Raw genomic sequence first — 20,016 nt, 5'->3', positions numbered from 1 at the left:
TAAAACATTATTGCCAACATTCGCTTTTAAAATAAATAAAATTAATAAAGTGAAGTGCTTATGCCTTTTGAAGTTTATCCTTTCGTAGTCAGCAGTAACTATTTTATAACTTTTTAAGAATTCAGCAAATGTTACCAGCAAGTAACAATTCTATGGTAGGGTTTCAATTTAGAAAAACAACTAAGATTTGGTAGGTAGCAGTCACTGCCAATGTGTACAGTCAAGAAAAAAGCAAGTGACAAAAGCTGTTCTCCAGCCCAAGTCAGGCGGCTGCTGAGTCTTTTCAACTAAGTCCTGACCTTGAGCTCTGTCCTTGGCCCACTTAGTCCGGATTTTAGTGAAAAAAAAAAAAAAAACAAAAAAAAAAATCTTGCTGAGTCAGTTTAGCAAAAATCTCCCATTCTTGGCATCCGGACCCCTCTCCCAACACAGAGACATCCCTGCACACCTGATACCTTATTCTACCTTGGACTGTCTTCAGCAAAACTCTTTTTGAGGCATTCTGACAAATCTCACTTGCCTTGATGATTCCTTTGAATAGTTTGTCTGACCTCCACACTCTGATGCCTGGCTATGAATTCCCACCGGCTGGCCCCTGATGTATTCAGAACTGAGTCGCCATGCCTTGCTCCTGTGCCAGATCTCCGCTGCAGTCGTTCCACTTGGATAGTCTTCCTTACTATCTTTACAAGGGTCATAGACAATGTTTTCTTTTTTGTTTTTAATATTTATTTTCCCTTCTCGTTGTCCTTGTTTCTTACTGTTGTTGTAGTTATTGTTGTTGTTGTTATTGATGCCGTCGTTGTGGGACAGGCCAGAGAGAAATGGAGAGAGGACAAGACAGAGAGGGGGAGAGACAGACACCTGCAGACCTGCTTCACCACTTGTGAAGCGACTTCCCTGCAGGTGGGGAGTCGGGGGCTCTAACTGGGATCCTTACGCTGGTCCTTGTGCTTTGCACCATGTGCGCTTAACCCTCTGTGCTACCACCCGACTCCCAATAATGTTTTCTTTAACAGTTTTGGTTCCTGGGACTTACAGGGCCATACTCATCACGGGTAGCACCTCAGACCTCTCACCCAGGCCCCCAAGTGTGCATTTCTGTCCCTGCTCCTGTTAGAAGACACATAAATGTAATTCCAACGCAAATGGGTTGGACTCCAGAACCAGGTTCCTTCCAGCTGACAGGCCAGGAATGGCATTCAGGACAGCTCTGACTGTTCAGCTTCTGAGCACGTGCTGAGGATGGGCCAGAAGCCCAGGTGTCGCTGTCTGAGCCTATCTTAGTGGCTGTTTCCAGTGGAAGCCACTCCCAACTGCGAAATGTTGGGTTAGAAAATGTTCCTGGCTCTTGGAGAAGTTTCTCTTTTTTCCCTCCTTAATCCCATTTCCCCCTTGGGAACTTTTCAGTGGCTTGAAACCCCTTCTTAAACCTAGTCTTGAACTAGCTCAACTCTGCAATTCACCCGCCTCTCTCTCTTTCTCTCTCTATCTCTTCCCTCCTTTCTTGTCTGCATCCATATACGTGTATCTGTGTCAGTCTGTACACCTGAATACTACGCAGGCACGTTTCCACCTGTGAATATTCTAAATTAATTTGGAGGTTCCCCTAAAGTGACGCAGTTTGAATTGGTTCAAAGATACGTCAGCGCTTGCAGAAGTTCTAGAACTTCCAGAAGTACGGAAGCTTGCCCAGATACACGTCAAGTTCAGAGTTCAAGTGAAAGGGTGAGCCTTTCTAGTTTAATATTGTTGGACTTATAAAAATAGCTCTGCCCTCGTGGTCCGGGAGGTGGCGCAGTGGATAAAGCATCGGGCTCTCAGGTATGAGGTTCTGAGTTCAATCCTCGGCAGCACATGTACCAGAGTGATGTCTGGTTCTTTCTCTCTCCTCCTCCTATGTTTCTCATTAATAAATAAATAAAATCTTTAAAAAAAAAAAACTTTGACCTCAGAACTTCCGGCCTTAAGCATAATATGCACATACTCAACATGTGTGTCTATTCTACTTGGACTCAGCCGGCAAAGAAGGGAACAGCTCTGACAGATGTCCAGGTCATAAGTCCAAACTAAGAATAAATGTGCAAGGCACAGTAAAAATGAATTCCTTCACGCCTATTACTTCATGGACATTAAAAGCAGCAATAAAGCAAAACAAGACATGTAATTAACTTTTAAGTTTCTGCTTTTATGGTACTTAACCTAAAATATGCATGCTATTAAACCAGGAAAATGATGACTGCATTTTAATATTCTAAAATCTACCTAAAAATGGCTCCCAAGATATTTTTTGACAAGCTGAAATTTCAGCTTCCCAATAAGTTAGGTCAAATAATACGCATTCACTGTATACAGATATATAGATAAACTAAAGCAGTAATTACTGAAGACAGGTTTAAATACATATACTCCCAGCCTAGTTGTATATGACAGAAAAAGCTAAATATATCTTAGTCTCTTACACACTTCTAGAGAAACTGAAAAAAAATTAAGAAAGCATATGTGGGTAAAACTGAACAGGCATATTCATAAAATGCTCGAGTCTGTTCATGGCTGACAAGACATGACTGCAGTATGTTCTTCCTGGTTTTCTGTTCAAAGACAGTAAGAATATTTAGTAAGCTTACACATTCTAGAGCGATTAGAAAAATATAACTAATTCGTGTTTCTTTGCAAAGAAACAGTCTAGGGGCTGGGCAGTGGTGCACCTGGTTGAGCTGGTATGTCACCAGGCACAAGGACCCAGGTTTAGGCCCCCAACCCCCACATGCTGACAGGAAGCTCCTTGAGTGGTAAAGCAGTGCTGCAGGTCTCTCTCTTTCTCTGTCCCTATCTTCCTCTTCCATCCTCGTTCACTCTGTATCAAATAAGTGAATATTTTAAAAAATGCATACTCTATTAAATTACTGTGAGTTATAGATAACTGTAGAGAAAAACTGGAAAAGGTTCCTTACTTAGAAAACAGAATTTTATAGAATGAACAGTGTTCCAAACAAAAACACAAATCATCTTTTAGGAGCTCATTCTATCCAGTTCAATAATGATCTCCTTGCAAAAGGATAAAACTGAAGGCTGTGACTGAAATGTCGTATTTGAGAGTGTTATGTGTGGCATCAGGTGTACCCACACAGTTCTGCAGAAGTTAAAGTCAACTCTACCAAGCTAATGCCAGGAGAAGCCAGCCAGGGGTCTAGCATATAGGGGTCCCAGCCACAAAGTCAGTGTCATCTCCTGGTCGGCCTGTGAGCCAGAGGCTATTCCACAGACCTCAAGAAGAGAGAAATTCACTCAGTGTCTAGAAATTACAAGTGAAATCGAATGCAAGTTCTTGGCTTGGCTTCCTAGGCCTGGGAGGCTTAAAAATCTGATATTCTGGGGGCTGGGCAATGGCGCACTAGGTTAAGCACACATATCATCATGTGCAAGGACACAGGTTCGAGCCCCTGCTCCCCACCTGCAGGGGGGATGCTTCACAGCCAGTGAAGTAGGCAGGCAAGCATCTCTCTTTCTCCCTGTCTCTCCCCCCCAATTTTTCTCTTCCCTATGTCAAAAACAGAAATAAAACAAATCTGACATTCGTTATTAAAAGTTCCAACAGAGCAGGATTTAAAAGGTCCTAGTCAGGCAGTCACCCGTCCTTGCTGTGCTTACATCATCAGGTCAAGTTGCATGCAACTGGACTGACCTTACAAAGGAAAAGGCTTATCTGCGAATGCATTTGTTCAAACTCATGTGACTGTCCGCAGAAATGTGACATGTCAGTCGACAATCCACGCTTGTTCCATCTTTGAACTATTTTTCATCTCCTGGCAAAGTCCATTGTGCCACTGCCTCTGGTATTTATTTGTACACTAGCCTCATTTTTTTCTAGTTCCCTCTGACAACAGGCTACAACTCTCCAAACTAACATTTCCACTATCATCTTTCTGACTTAGAGTTACTGAAAACGAAAACTTGACGGGCTCAGGTCCCGATTGGGACTACTGTCTGCTGAATCGGAACACTTGTATGCTCTGCTCCAACAGACGCCCGCTGGACACTGACACACAGATGCCATCAGCAGGGACACTCCACATGCAAACCAGCACACTTCTCAGAGCACCACTGCTATCCTCTCTCCGCCATTGGCAGATCACTTGGGTTCAATGTCTGGAAATATCCTGCACTGGCTGCCTGTTTCCGTGACCCCACTGACGGCTTAGCCGAACAAAAGGCGAGTGGATGAGAAATGTGTCTACGCATTGTTCAGGAGAGAAGAGTTCCTCTTCTCTTTCCTCAAATGAGGAGGAGGATAGAGAAAGTCTTCCTCTTCAGACCAATTTCAGACAGGATCCTCTGAACTATGCCGGGTGTCTGCTTAGTCTACTTAGTCCAGTCTTAGCATAAGTCTCCCACCCCCGGCATCTCATCTGTTCGCTCTCTACACACCTCCGTGCTCAGTCTGGAGCAAAAATCTTCTTGGGTCTGTCTCGAAAGAAACCTACTGAGTTTTTTAAAGTTTATTTATAAAATAAGAATATTGACAAGACTACAGTATAAGAGAGGTACAATTCCACACAATTACTACCACTAGAGTTCCGGGTCTCCCCTCCCCCCCCCAAAGCTTTCCTATTCTTTATCCCTCTGGGAGTATGGACCCAGGGTCATTATGGGGCAGAGGTCACACCGGCTCCTGTGCTGAATATGGGCCCACGTCAAATCGATGGGGTTTAGGGTTAACAGTATTTAGATACTTTTCCCATGTATGAGAGCTAGTCTCTTCGCTGATCCAGCTTCCTAGTCCTTTTTCCAACTCTGACACCATCTGCCCAGACAACACCTTTGGTCCACCTGCATGTTAGCTGTCAGGCCCAAGCAAAAATTAGTAAAGTCCTGAGCCCCTTGGAATATAACTAAAATAGACCTACTAGCTTTTTCCAAAATGGAGACCTCCAAATCTCATCTGCTCTATTCTTACATTTAGGTTCCTGACTATTAAACTATTTGTTCTGCTTTATATCTTAATGCTTTTCAGCCACCAAGTTGCAGATGCTACCATGACACCAACCTGACTTCCATGGGCAGATGACCCCACCAATGTGTCCTGGAGCCATGCTTTCCCAGAGCCCTGTCCCACTAGGGAAAGAGAGAGACAAGCTGGGAGTATGGATTGACCTGCTAACATCCATGTTCAGAGGGGAAGCAATCATAGAAGCCAGACCTTCCACCTTCTGCATCCCATAATGACCCTGGGTCCATACTCCCAGAGGGATAAAGAACAGAAAAGCTATCAGGGGAGGGGATGGGATATGGAACTCTAGTGGTGGTAATTGTGTGAAATTGTACCTCGCTTATAGTATAGTCTTGTCGCTATTTTTATTTTATAAATAGATTTTTAAAATAACTCCCCTAGACTTAATTTCTCCTCTAGTTCTTTGGCTGTCCAATGCCCCGCTCACCTTTACAGTCACAGTTGCTCATGGTCTCTCTGCCCCATGCAGAACCCCACTGCAGAGATTCCTTAGACAGTCTTCTTTCTCTCTCCCCTCTCTCTCTCTCTCTCCTCCCCTCCCTCCCTCCCTCCTTCCCTCCCTCCCTCCCTCCCCCTCCTCTCTCTCCCTCTCTCTCTCTCCCTCTCTCTCTCTCTCTCTCTCTCTCTCTCTCTCTATATATATATATATATATATATATATATAGGAAAGAGACAGCCAGAAATTGAGAGAGGGGAGACAGAGAAGGAGAGAAACAGAGAGATACTTTGCAACCCTAATTTACCTCTCATGAAGCTTTCCTCCTGCAGGTGGGGACTGGGAGCTTGAACCCAGGTCCTTGCACACAGTAACATGTGCGCTCAACCAGGTGCGCCACCACCCAGTCCCCTCTGCCATCTTTATCAGGTGTTAGAATGACTACCATGCCATTTACTATGAAATGCTAACATGTCTTGTCAGCAACACACCAGAAGACAATGCCTTACAACGCCACACCACACAAGCCGCGATAAATACCCAGGTGGTGGTGTTATTTGTGACTCACCTTGACATTCTTCAGTCCCTTTTCAAAGAGGCTGAGCATCTCCGAGAGTTTATTGTCAGAATGCACATTGTAAGTGGTCTGACTGCGCTGCTGAAGCAAGCCGATAATGTATTCATTTTCGATCTGCTCGTGCATTTTGAACTCCTTAAAAGTGGCATACAGAGACTGCAGAAGAGCCCGGAAATCGTTGTTGTTGGAAAAGTTGGTTTTTGAAAGCTGAAGAAAAAAAGATCAAAGGGAGGTAGGATCTAGTGAATGGCTGCGAGCATGTACCAGTAAGAAACATTCAAGAACATCCTTATTGAGTTTTGCGCATGGCAAATATAACTTTCTAGCGCTCGCTTAAAAGTACAGACCAAGAGGAGACTCACAGTCAATAAGAGATAATGCTGTGACAGAAAGAGCCATGTCGGGGAGACGACGGCTGTGATCTGAAGGGCTTAAAGATGGTGCATTCACGAATAGATCCTCACTTTTTAAATAAGACACGATTAGAATGGGCTCCCTCCAACCCAAAATTCCATTAGTAAATAAATACACTAACTACAAATGAGCCAGAAAATTATTATCCAAATACTAAAATGGTTGTCTTAAGGCATGTTTCTTTGTTCTTTATGCTATTCCACTACTTTTACAAAAGTTAAAAAAAAAAAAAAGTTAAATACTCAATGATAGCTGTTTTAACTTCAGTATCAAAATGAACTTGAACCTAACTTCATAAACTATTAAACTATTAAAATATTGTTAGATAAGTTCAGGAAAAGTAAAAAAAAGAAAGAAAGGAAAAAAACTAGAGTATCCACTTAGTAGTTTGCATCAGAAATCACATACTTTTCTGAGGGGGAATCATTGCAAAAGTCCAATGTGGAAAGCTGGTCGTCAGGGCATGAGAAAGTAAATGTACTTGAGGAAAGCTACAAATCAATAAAATATAAGGAATATACATATATATATATATATATCCCTTTTAATACTACTCAAAAGAAAATAACTCTCCTGACATAATTTTAATTTTCACATTTAATGGCAACTTGAATTCTAATGTTTTAAGGAACACACCATCAAGAAGTCTTAACTCAGGTTAAAATTCAAAATAGCATTCAAACCCTGTCACCACCATCTACTTGACTGTGTCAGCTTCAAAATTCATCTTAACGGGAGAAAAATACAACCAGGCTAAGAACAAGAGGCCGGCCCTTGGAGGGCAAGAAATCACTAAGCCCCTATTTCCTACACGCACTCAGTGAAGTCTGATCTGGTGTCCCCCAAATGGAGTTGACTCTAAGCTGTTCTCATTGCCTATTCCAGGCAGGAACGGCAAACCCGTCACAAAGAATGAGAAAACAGTGACAAACACCTACAGCAAAACTATTCAGCACACACCACAGAACTAAGTAACTGCTCCAACATGCAGCACAGCTCACACAGTGCGAGTCGTTGATGAAAAATGACACCTGGGATCAGGTTTTCTTAAACTAGGCCCTAGTTCTTTCATTTATTGGACTAAACCCTGGGGTAGTTACCTTCTGCCCTCAAGGGTTTAGTTTCTCCTTGCTGTTAGATGGGAATATGAACGCCAGTATTTCATACAGTCATGAAACCGCAGGAATTGACAATCAGTGCTAGCTATCATCACTTTGAAAACCAAGTAGTCATTTTTCTAGCGCCTGCATTTTTCTTCTGTGTAAGTAAAGTAGTTAAGGAACAGTCACTGTGAAGCAGACACTGTCTGGGTTCTAGTAACATTAGTGAACGTTAAAACCTCTTCCTTTACCATGTGTACGTTCTAGCTAAGAGGAATGGACAGTCAACAGTAATCACAGAAAATAAGTCAGTCATCCACAGTAAGAGCCAACACCTTTCTCAGTTACAGGTCGGCTAGTGATTTTTTTTTTTTTAAGTTCTGCAGGGCAGACTGAACAGAAATGGGGAGATAAATCATTGAAGCTATGTTCCAATAAAACGTTATTTATGGGGGGCTGGGCGGTAGCGCAGCGGGTTAAGCGCACATGGCGTGAAGCACAAGGACCGGAGTGAGGATCCCGGTTCAAGCCTCTGGCTCCCCACCTGCAGGGGGGGTCACTTCACGAGCAGTGAAGCAGGTCTGCAGGTGTCTTTCTCTCCCCCTTTTTGTCTTGATTTCTCTCTGTCATATCCAATGACAGCAATAACAACAATGATAACAGCAACAATACACAACAAGGGCAAGAAAAGGGGGAAAAATTAGCCTCCAGGAGCAGTGGATTAGTAGCAATAACCTTAGAAACAAACAAACAAAAAAAACCACTTTACTTATGAATGCTGAAATCTGTTTTAATAAAATTTATATAGGTTGTGTTTTTATCCCCTTTGGTGACACATCAGGCTAAGCACACACATTACCATGGACAAGGACCCAGGTTCAAAACCCTGGTACCCATCTGCAGGGAGAAAGCTTTACAAGCAATGACGCAGGGCTACAGGTCTGTCTGTCTGCCTATCTGCCTGTCTATCCCCCCCTTCTGTCTTGATTCCTCTATACAACAGATATTCTTTTTTAAAAATATTTATTTATTTATTCCCTTTTTGTTGCCCTTGTTTTATTGTTGTACTTGTTGTTATTGCTGTCGTCGTTGTTGGATAGGACAGAGAGAAATGGAGAGAGGAGGGGAAGACTGAGAGGGGGAGAGAAAGACAGACACCTGCAGACCTGCTTCACTGCTTGTGAAGTGACTCCCCTGCAGGTGGGGAGCTGGGGTCTCGAACTGAGATCCTTGCCAGTCCTTGCGCTTTGCGTCACCTGCACTTAACCCGCTGCGCTACCGCCCGACACCCCCAACAGATATTCTATCTTTTACCAACCATATGGGCCTTGAGTCACACGAAATTGGCCTGTGGGGTGGATCTAGTTAAGCCAGTGCTGCAGGCTGTATTGTAAGAATGCAGCACAAGGGAGTCGGGTGGTAGCACAGCAGGTTAGCACAAAGTGGCGCAAAGCACAAAGACCAGACTAAGGATCCAGGTATATACATATAAACATGAATGAATATATATAAATGTGATCCAACTGTAGTCATGTAAATTACTATTCAATTAATATGAGAGGGGAAAAGTTGATTGAATGTCTCAAACTTTTTAAAGCACAGACTGAGTCTTTTTAATACATAGGCTGAGTCTTTGATATGTTGACTCTCTTAAAAGCCTAGACCAGGGACAACAGATGCAACCGGTGGCACAGCTATATACGAATAATGTCGAAGTACATAAATTAGGGTGATGTTGGGTATGATACAGCACATCCTAACAAAGGGATTTTTCAAAGTTGACCCAATTGCCAAATAATTTGATTATAGCAATGACTATCTATTGTCTTCTTAACCCTAAGACAGCAGGAGCCTCCCGCTTCCTCTACAGAGCCTGTATTTCCCCCAGTCCTGGAACCTCTAGGGTGGGGCCCACTTTCCTGCATGCTTCTCTCAAGTCATACCAAATGATATTGTATCCTCTGATGCCAACCTAATCAACGCAATGAGTACCACCTCAGCATACTTCACTTCAGACTGTGTCCAGACATCAGGTGTGGAATGTCAACCCCTCACCCTCATTACTCGGGTGAGACCTTTCCTTTCATAGGATTCTCTAATTCCACTCCAGGAGGTTCACTTCCTAACAAAGTCCCAAAACCTAGATATAGACCAGGTCCCATGAGATAATGCATATGTTCACATGTATCCATAAATTAGGGCAAAACATACACAATATATTTGAAAGCAAAAATACACAATAGTCTGTAGTGAGTCAGTATCAAGTTCATAATGAAATAGTGTCTACTTAGACTTAGAGACCCTCCTCACCTACTTCCTATTACAGTTCTCTCACTCACTCCAAAGTTAACCTTATCAAAGCAAGGACTACAAAAGCTGAATAAGGGCAAGAGACTGGCATAGTTTAACAATGACTTTTTAGTCACTATCAGGCCACCCCATCAGCTAGGGCCTTACTGGGGGAGTCCTGAGATTCCCAAACAGACTTGATGGGCCTAGACCTCGAATAAATCCCTCTCTCCATTGTTACTGGTCATCTCTATCAGGAACAACACAATAGACCCCTTTGTGGGACGCCATAGGACCTTGCCCTCAACTTGGATCAACAATGGTAGAATGCTCCGTGGAGGATGGATACTCTATGCTACACCTGAGGGAAATGGGTCCCGATATTGGGGCAGCTTGAAATGCTCCTTCTCATGACCACAGGATGTGAGCTCAGATTTACAGGGATGCAGAGGTCACATAGGCTCCTAAGCTGAATATGGGCCCAGACCAATCAAATCAATGGGGTTTATAGTCAACAATATTTATACACCTTTCCCATATTTGGGAGCTACTCTCTTCCTTGATCCACCTTTCTGGTCCTTTTCCCAGCCATGACATCATCTCCCCAGACAATAACTTGGATCCACCTGCATATCAGATTTCAGGCTCAGGGAAACAAAAGAAAAAGAAAAAAAAAAAAAAAACTAGTATAGCCACAGGCCCTTTGGAATATAACTAAAATATGCCTATTAGCTATCTACAAAATGGAGACCCCCCTCCCAACTCTTCATCTGCACTATTCCAGCCTTTAGGTCCATGATTGGTCAACAATTTGTTTGGCTTTGTATGTTAACTCTCTTTTCAGCCACCAGGTTCCAGACACTAGCAGGATGTGACCAGACAACCCCACCAATGTGTCCTTGAGCTCTGATTACCCAGAACCCCGTCCCTCTAGGGAAAGAGAGAGACAGGCTGGGAGTGTGGATCGACCTGTCAACGCCTGTATTCAGCAGGGAAGCAACTACAGAAGCCAGACCTTCCACCTTCTGCATCCCACAATGACCCGGGGTCCATACTCCCAGAGGGCTAAAGACTAGGAAAGCTATCAGGGGAGGGGAAGGGATACAGAGTTCTGGTGGTGGGAATTGTGTGGAGTTGTACCTGTCTTATCCTATGATTTAGTCAATGTTTCCTTTTTATAAATAAAAAATTTAAAAAAAAAAACTGAATTGGAGCTGGGGAGATAGTACAATCATTATGTAAAAGATTTTCATGCCTGAGACTCCAAGGTCCCAGGTTCAATTCCCAGAACCAGCTTCTACCTCAAACCAGAGCTGAGCAATATTCCAGTTTAAAAGAATAACAACAACAGTAACAGTAATCAATCGTAGTAGAGGTCAGGAGAGGTGGCTCAGCAGGAGAGCACATCATTTCCCAGGCAGGAGGACCTGGATTTGATCCCAGGCAAAACGTGAGAACAACAAGATAAATTCCATGGATGGGATGTGGCCCAGTAGTAGAGTCCATGCCCTCCTGCGCAAGCCCATCCCCCGAGCACCGGTTTTGAAAAGGGAGAGTGAGAAGGGGGTGGCCCTCAGAAGAAATGAAAGTCAAGAGGAAGCATTAATCGGGGCCTATGAATTATATCCTAAAAAATAACAAGACAAGATCAGTGCCCTCAAGCGAGTTAAGGGAAAGAAAATCTTTTTTTTGTTTTGTTTTTTTTTAAGTATTTATTTTATTTATTCCCTTTTGCTGCCCTTGTTGTTTTATTGTTGTAGTTATTATTGTTGTTGTCGTTGTTGGATAGGACAGAGAGAAATGGAGAGAGGAGGGGAAGACAGAAAGGAGGAGAGAAAAACAGACACCTGCAGACCTGCTTCACCGCCTGTGAAGCGATTCCCCTGCAGGTGGGGAGCCAGGGTTCGTACCGGGATCCTTATGCCGGTCCTTGTGCTTTGTGCCACCTGCGCTTAACCCGCTGCGGTACCGCCCGACTCCCAGGAAAGAAAATCTTAAACGACCGTCTTGTGTGCGTTCTCGTTGGACTTGCAGCAAAGTTTATAACAAGCCGAGTAAAAGATGGCAATCTGTGAACCATGTCAAATATATGAAAGAAAGAACTCTATGTCACACAGAGCCAGCCCGGCCCAGCGGTGTTAAGTGCCGGCTCGGGAGGGAACCCCACTCTGGTCTGCACCCCAGTCACTTCACATGGCTAAATCAACCTAATAAGATAAATGTGACTGCATGAGCTACTTGAGTGTGCACGCAAAGATTCAATGTGTCCATGTGTCTAATGAGCACAGCTTATGACACCCCTTACATCCGGATTCTGCTTGTTTTCTTTTTTTTCCCTTTTCTTTATCCCAAACAAAATTACTACAAGCCCTTCCATTAGTCCAGGCCAAACAGTTCCCCTGGATGGTGTGCCAGCCTTGCCACACACCTGGTCCAGGCTGGACCCCCAGCTCTGCCACCCAGGAGGACAGCTCTGTGGCGGCCCTTCCCCGCTCCCGCCTCATCTTCAAGTCTGCTCAGAATGGTGAAGCCGTAACATAAAATTAAAAAAAAAAAAAAATTTTTTCTTAATTGAGAAAGAAGCCCAGGCTAGCATAACAGCTCACCTCTAGGGGGCTGCTTCGAAACGTGGTTCACACCTAACCCCCACTGCACTGAAGGTGCTGTAATCAATCTCTTTCACTTATTCCCTGACTCTTCGTCTCATCTTAATAAAAGGAGCAGGAGGGGGAGAAGGAGGAAGAGGAAGAGAAGGCATCCTTGTACTACTTAATAACATTTTTCTCTGCTTAGAAGAGCAACCACTTTTACTGAGTAAGTCACATCAGTAGATGTAACAAAGAAAATAACCAGACCTCATACAAACAATTCTTTGATCTGTTTATATGGGTAGTCTCACATGTTCTTGTTTGCCCCTGAGAAGTCATTCAAACATACAAGCTTGGCTGAGTGGGAAAAATAAACCTGTTTGCTACTGGGATGAAGGACAGTAGAGGCCTAGGATGGATAGGTGCTAGGCTAAGAATGTCCAGGTGTCACTTAATTCTTGCAAGAATCCCAGTACGTAGGATTGACTTCCTTTTTTATCAGTGGAAAACAAATAAGGTTCAGAGACCATGACTTAGGCAAAACCATACGGCTAGTGGCAGTGCTCAAGTCTCCACAACCCTGCTAACTGCATTCCTGCTGCAAGAGACAGTGCTAACCTCCATCATAAAAGTCAGTATTTTCGGGAGTCGGGCTGTAGTGCAGTGGGTTAAGCGCAGGTGGCGCAAAGCACAAGGACCGGCATAAGGATCCCGGTTCAAACCCCGGCTCCCCACCTGCAGGGGAGTCGCTTCACAGGCGGTGAAGCAGGTCTGCAGGTGTCTATCTTTCTCTCCTCCTCTCTGTCTTCCCCTCCTCTCTCCATTTCTCTCTGTCCTATCCAACAACGACGACAACAATAATAACTACAACAATAAAAAAACAAGGGCAACAAAAGGGAATAAATAAATTAAATTTTTTTTTTAATTAAAATTAAAAGTCAGTATTTTCAGAGCCAACAGAGCAAGCTATGGAAAAAAATGCTCGGTCTGAAGCATTCATCCTCACCAGCTAGCAGCCAAGATCTGGAGACATTTCGGACTGTCACCATTGTGTAAGTGCTCCTGACATCTAGTGGCTAAAAGTCAGGGATGGAGCCAAGCATCCCAGGAGGCACAGGGCGGCCCCCACGCAAAGAATGACCAATAGCGCTGACGGGTTATTTCAAACATCTTCCACCAGGACCTTTAGTATCCTGAACTGGAGAGCCATCCAGACTCTACACATTATCGCCAAAGGCTTCAAACATCAGGAGATGTTTCCCTCTCTCCCTAGCCTGTGCCGAGCCATCCTCTTGTGTTTGCTCATGCTGTTTCTGACCCACAACTCTGACTTCAGGCTCTGCTCCTGGGTCACGAGGATGTGGGTGACACTGTACACACAGTGATAACTAGGAACTTCCAACATGGAGCCCGGGGAGAACAGGATATACCGATTACCACCCAGTAGCGGCCCATAATAGCGTGGACTGAAAGCTGACTTTCCTCCGAGACTCTAGGACTGGAGGCATTACAGCTGAGCTTCAAATTGAGATGCAAAAGCTGTGTCATTTAAAAACCTGGCGTTAAGTTCCAGAACAGATCTGGCGGCCAGGGTAGAGCACATTCCTGCGTGAGACTGGAGTTTGACCAAGCTCTGGTCTCATCAAATAAAATAAATCCCCGGGGAGGGGCTGGGGGACGGAGGGACAGCCTTCAGCTGACTGTAAGACTTTACAAAGCATGGAACCTAATCAAGCTAAGAGGAGACCCATGACCAACATGTTAAACTGCATTGAAAACCAGTATGTCACCTGGCCTAGTACTTCAGAACAAACTGTTTGGAAGGAGATAGCATAATGTGTTGTTCTGCACAGAAACATCTTTCATGTTTGAGGTGCCTGGTTCAATCCCCTGTACCACCCAACACCCCAGCTCAGCAGTGCTCTGGTGAAAATAATAATAATAAATAAGGGAGTCGGGCGGTAGCACAGCGGGTTAAGCGCAGGTGGCGCAAAGCACAAGGACCGGCATAAGGATCCTGGTTCGAGCCCCGGCTCCCCACCTGTAGGGGAGTCGCTTCACAGGCAGTGAAGCAGGTCTGCAGGTGTCTATCTATCTCTCCCCCTCTCTGTCTTCCCCTCATCTCTCCATTTCTCTCTGTCCTATCCAACAATGACAACAACAATAATAACTACAACAATAAAACAACAAGGGCAACAAAGGGAATAAATAAATAAAATAAATAAAAAAACAACAACAAGGGCAACAAAAGGGAAAATAAATAAATATTTTAATAATAATAATAATAAATAAAAGATGGGATCGGGCAGTAGCGCAGCGGGTTAAGCACAAGTGGCGCAAAGTTCAAGGACTGGTGTAAGGATCTCGGTTCAAGCCCCCGGCTCCCCACCTGCAGGGGAGTCGCTTCACAGGTGGTGAAGCAGGTCTGCAGGTGTCTATCTTTCTCTCCCCTCTGTCTTCCCTTCCTCTCTCCATTTCTCTCTGTCCTATCCAACAATGACGACATCAGTAACAACAACAATAACCACAACAACAATAAAAAAACAACAAGGGCAACAAAAAGGGAAAATCAATAGAATAAAAAATTAAAAAATAAAAATAAAAGAAATAATGCTTAAGTCAACTAGTTTAAGCATGTAAATAACTAAACTGATGCAGGTCAATAAACAGATGCTACCCAAAGATACTGCACTCGAAAAGTTTAATATTGGAAACAAAACTGTTTTTATAATTAGTGAACATTCAGAATTAAAATAAAGAAAACTTTTTTAAAAGAAATTAATGCCTTCATTTAAGGGGGAAAAAAAAAAAGGACCCAGGTTCAAGCCCCTGGTCCCCACCAGGGAAACTTCACAAGCAGTAGATGAAGGCTGCAGGTGTCTCTCTTTCTCTCTTCCTTCCTCTCTCCACTCCCCTTAATTTCTCTCTAACCTTATCAAAAAGAAAAAAAAATAATTAAAAGAAAGAGACAGATACCAAGGGAAACTGTGACATAAGGAGCATTGTTTTGGAGACTGCAATCGTTAGACAGTATGCTGTTCTGCTGTATTTCGTTTTTTTTTATTTCTTTTATATTTATTTCTTTTCCCTTTTGTTGCCCTTGTTGTGGTTATTGTTGTCGTTGTTACTGGATAGGACAAAGAGAAATGGAGAGAGGAGGGGAAGACAGAGGGGGAGAGAAAGACAGACACCTGCAGACCTGCTTCACCACTTGTGAAGTGACTCTCCTGCAGGTGGGGAGCCTGGGGCTTGAACTGGGATCCTTAGCCGGTCCTTGCGCTTTGCGACACGTGCGCTTCACCAGCTGCACCACTGCCCGACTCCCTCTGCTGTATTTCTTAAAGGACTTCCATTAGTCACTGCTATCCAGAAGAAATATGGGGGCGGGGGGATCTGGAGACAGAACTCCTAAACAAGTCAGTGTTCTGAACTGTGTATCAAAGATCACAAGTCCTTGGTCTTTGATATACAGTTCAGAAAACTGGACTTTTAATCATAATTAAGATATGTGGCAATCACATTAGCTACACCTAATTAGTTGAAATTAGTGATAATTTTGATTAACGGCAAACCCAAGATGCCTTCTCAGTTATGGCAAGAGGGAATGTTTAACAGAAAGAATCCTGGTTTCCTCATGGTTTGGAGGAGAGGGGTAGGTAGCATAATAGTTATGCAAACAGACTCTCATGCCTGAGGCTCCCAAGTCCCAGGTTCAATCCCACACACAACCATAAGCCAGAGCTGAACAGTGCCCTGGTAAAAAAAAAAAAAAAAAAGAAAAGAAAAAGGAAGGAAGGAAGGAAAGAAAAATAACACTAACACTGCAGTAAGGCAGCACAGCTCACTTGGACAGTGTCCGTACTGCAACCCAGGTTTTGCGTCTTCTGTACTGAGACCAGCTCCCCTGGCAATGAAGGAAGCTTTGGTACTGCTTTGGTCAGTCTCTTTCTATCTGTTCCCTCCATCTTAAAAAACAAATAAATAAAAATAAGAATAATAGAATAGTGTCTTTTTCAGAATCTGTTCCAACATTTTCAACTACCAGGTAATGAAGAACACACAACCTGCCCAAAATGTTTAAAATAAGGTGACGGCATGTACCCCGTAATTCAAGTTGTGATCCTTAACGCTTTTAGAAGACTGCATCACAGCCACTAGGAAACCTGCTGAAAGGCACAGAAGCACTGGGAAAAGTGTATTCATGCAAGAAAACAAAAACAAACAATCAAATAAAAACCAACTCCAGGTGCTGTTCAGTCGATACACACTGGAGAAGAGACTCCTCTCCTCATTTCCCTTTCCTGCAATCAGAGAATTTTTTTGGACAGAACTAATTCAACTCAAAAAGCCAGAGAGGGAGCAGAGGCAGCACACTGCAGCCAACCGGACACCCAGGGGACCGGGTCACAGGGTAGTGACCCAGCAGACAAGGCCGCAGGCGGCTGACCTTTCGTCCCCTTCTCAGCCTGGGCTGCCCAGCTGACTCACCTGGGGGGGGGGGGCTCTTCAGTGGCAAGGGATGCTGATGGGGTATGGGAGGGGGTTCCCCACGCTTTGGGGACCCTGCTTTAAGCAGTATTTGGATGCTTTAACACCTCCCAGGGCAGTTCCCAAGAGCAGCGGAGGCTGAGGACCCCTGTTCGAGGCTGTCCTCCTAGCTCCACCAGGTGTGTGTGTGTGTGTGTTTGTGTTGATTTATTTATCTTCAGTTGCAAGGTGGAGGGAGGGAAGAGGAGGATGCTGGGAGTGCATGAGAATTTAACTGTTGCTCCCAGGCCCTGGGCTGTGAGGACCCTTCCTCCCCCTCCTGCCCCTCAAGGTCCCCAAGTCCCCCGCAAGCTGCTGTCTTTCTGGCCCCTTTCCCACCTGAGGTCCCCACCTGCCCCGCGCTCCTCGGTGTTGCAAAGTATTGTTTGTTTTTTAATTTTTTTTGTTTTCTAATCCACCTTAGGCTGCACCCCATTAAGAAGTAGCCCCCAAATCCTCAAAGGTTCTCACCTCCAACCCACCAGTTCCACTAACTTTGGGGGGGTGGGGAGCTTTTGCTGGGAGTCCAGGAGCAAGATTCCACCAGACCCACCTGGTGTGGTGGGGGGGGGGGGGGCATTGCAACCCCAGAGTCAGGGGGTCCCTGGGTGCCAAGCCCAGAAGCCTGGTTATCCCCAACTCCACCATGGAAAAGCTGGGGGGGGGGGGGGGAGGAGGGGGCTAAGTGTGCAAAATGTGTTGCAGTGGGAGGTGGGGGGTGGTCTGTCCATGTAGAGAGGAAAGAGGGGGTTCAGGAGATGTGCATGGGGGGGTGTTCCAGAGGAGATGAGCAATGGGGGGGGGGGCGCGTCTGTCTCAGAAGAGGGGAGAGAGGGGCTCAGGGGAGAGAGGGGTTCAGGACAGAGGGGGGGTTCAGGGGAGAGAGGGGTTTAGGGGAGAGGGGTCCAGGGGAGAGAGGGGTTTAGGGGAGAGAGGGGTCCAGGGGAGAGAGAGGTCCAGGGAAAAAAAGGCGTTTATGGGAGAGAAGGGTCCAGGGGAGAGAGGGGTCCTGAGATGTGCTTTGGGGGCAGGGGGTGCTTTCTGAGGAGAGGGGTTCAGGAGGAGTTGAGCAATGGGGGGGCTGTCTCTGAAGAGGGGAGAGAGGGGTTCCAGGTACATGCAATGGGGGGGTTCAAGAGGAGATATGCAATTTGGGGGTGTCTGTCTGAGGACAGGAGGAAGAGGGGTTCAGGGGATTTGCAAGTGGTGGTGGGTTCAGGAGGAGATGAGTAATGGGGGAGTCTGTCTCAGAAGAGGGGAGAGATGGGTTCCAGGGATATTAATGGGGGCGGGTAGTAGGAGATATGCAATTTGGGGGTGACTGTCTGAGGAGAGGAAGAAGAGGGGCTCAGGAGATGTGCAATGGGGGGTTCAGGAGGAGATATGCAATTTGGGGGTGTCTGTCCGAGGAGAGGGGGAAAGAGGGGTTCAGGAGATGTACAATGGGGAGGTTCAGGAGGAGATATGCAATTTGGGGGTGCCTGTCCGAGGAGATGGGGAAAGAGGGGCTCCGGGGATGTGCAATGTGGGGGTTCAGGAGGAATATATGCGATTTGGGGGTGCCTGTCCGAGGAGAGGGGTTCAGGAGATGTGCAATGTGGGGGTTCAGGAGGAGATATGCAACTTGGGGGTGCCTGTCCGAGGAGAGGGGGAAAGAGGGGCTCCGGGGATGTGCAATGTGGGGGTTCAGGAGGAGATATGCAATTTGGGGGTGCCTGTCCGAGGAGAGGGGGAAAGAGGGGCTCAGGAGATGTGCAATGTGGGGGTTCAGGAGGAGATATGCAATTTGGGGGTGCCTGTCCGAGGAGAGGGGGAAAGAGGGGCTCAGGAGATGTGCAATGTGGGGGTTCAGGAGGAGATATGCAATTTGGGGGTGTCTGTCCGAGGAGAGGGGGAAAGAGGGGTTCAGGAGATGTGCAATGGGGGGGTTCAGGAGGAGATATGCAATTTGGGGGTGTCTGTCCGAGGAGAGGGGAAAGAGGGGCTCCGGGGATGTGCAATGGGGGCGGGGGGGCGCTTACCGAGGAGGGGGGTTCTGGAGGTGATGTGTAATTTGGGGCCGCCTGTCCGTGGAGAGGGGGAAAGAGGGGTTCAGGGGATGTGCAATGGGGGGGAGGAGAAGGTCTGTCCCTGGAGGGGCAAAGGGGGTTCAGGAGGAGAGATGGGGTCCGCGGAGTGGCTGCGGACGGCCGGGAGTCCGGGGTCCCCCCCGCACCGGAAGCCGGCCGCAGGTGGCCCCCCTGGGGGTCCCCCAAGGGGGGCGGGGGCCCTCGGGGGAGACCCGGGGCCCCGTCGGGGTCTCCGCGCGGGGCGGCGCGGCGCGTCCCGGGGCTGCGGGCCCGGCCAGGCCTCCCGAGCGCCCCCGCCACCCCCGCGCCCGGCCCCCGCCGTTACCTTGTCGCAGTAGCGCCCCACCAGCTGCTTCATCCGCCAGTGCGGGGCGGTGAAGACGTCCACCTCTTCGGGGAAGGGAGCCATGGCCGCGGCCTCCGCCTCAGCCGCCGCGGCTGCCGCCTCTCCATAGACACCCTCGCCGCGGGGCAGAGGCGGCGCGCCCCCCTGCGCATGCGCCCGCCCCGTCGGCGCGCGCGCCCGCGACGCGGGGACGCGAGAGCGCGCGGGCCGCCGCCATGTGGGTCCCGCCACCCACGTGACCGCCGGGGGCAGCTGGGCTCCGGCGACCCGGGCGGGCGGGGAGGGCGCCCGCAGCGGCAGGTCTGCGGGCCGGGGACGTGGCTTGGGGCCGCTGCTCGGCGAGGCCAGGCCTGGAAGCCCGGGCATCTGGGTGCAAAGGCCGCGGGGCCTGGGCAGAAAAGTCGGAGGTGTCTCGGTGCCACCCAGCCCTCCAGGGCCGCCCCCCGGGGGCTGCTCGGTGCAGCTCACCCACCTGCCCAGCCTCCTCCGCCTGGGGCTCAGCACTGGTGTCAGGCCCCAAGCACTTGGTGGGGGAGTCCCGGGAACTTAGGGCACCTGCCAGGACTGGCTCCTGAGGCCTGTGCCCTCTGTCCAGAGACATGGGAATGAAGGGCCCTGGAGTTCCTGCAGTCTCTAATCTGCGGGGGTGGGGTGGGGGT

The 20,016-nt window shown here is 46.9% G+C and overlaps 1 protein-coding gene across 1 annotated transcript in view; it reads right to left on the bottom strand.

The window, feature by feature from the left end:
- Positions 1-19,507, bottom strand: part of FBXL5 (F-box and leucine rich repeat protein 5) — a 49,963-nt gene extending 30,456 nt beyond the window's left edge. Inside the window, exons 1-2 of the mRNA XM_060188315.1 lie at positions 19,337-19,507; positions 6,016-6,231 (exon numbers count right to left, since the gene is read on the bottom strand). Coding sequence (XP_060044298.1) covers positions 6,016-6,231; positions 19,337-19,420 — 300 coding nt within the window. The 5' untranslated portion in view covers positions 19,421-19,507. The remainder of the gene's footprint in view (positions 1-6,015; positions 6,232-19,336) is intronic.
- Between the last annotated feature and the right edge of the window lie 509 nt (positions 19,508-20,016).

The sequence above is a fragment of the Erinaceus europaeus genome, chromosome 3 (assembly GCF_950295315.1).
Source record: "Erinaceus europaeus chromosome 3, mEriEur2.1, whole genome shotgun sequence".
Classification (NCBI taxonomy): domain Eukaryota; kingdom Metazoa; phylum Chordata; class Mammalia; order Eulipotyphla; family Erinaceidae; genus Erinaceus; species Erinaceus europaeus.
This window is presented reverse-complemented; position numbering and strand designations above follow the sequence as displayed.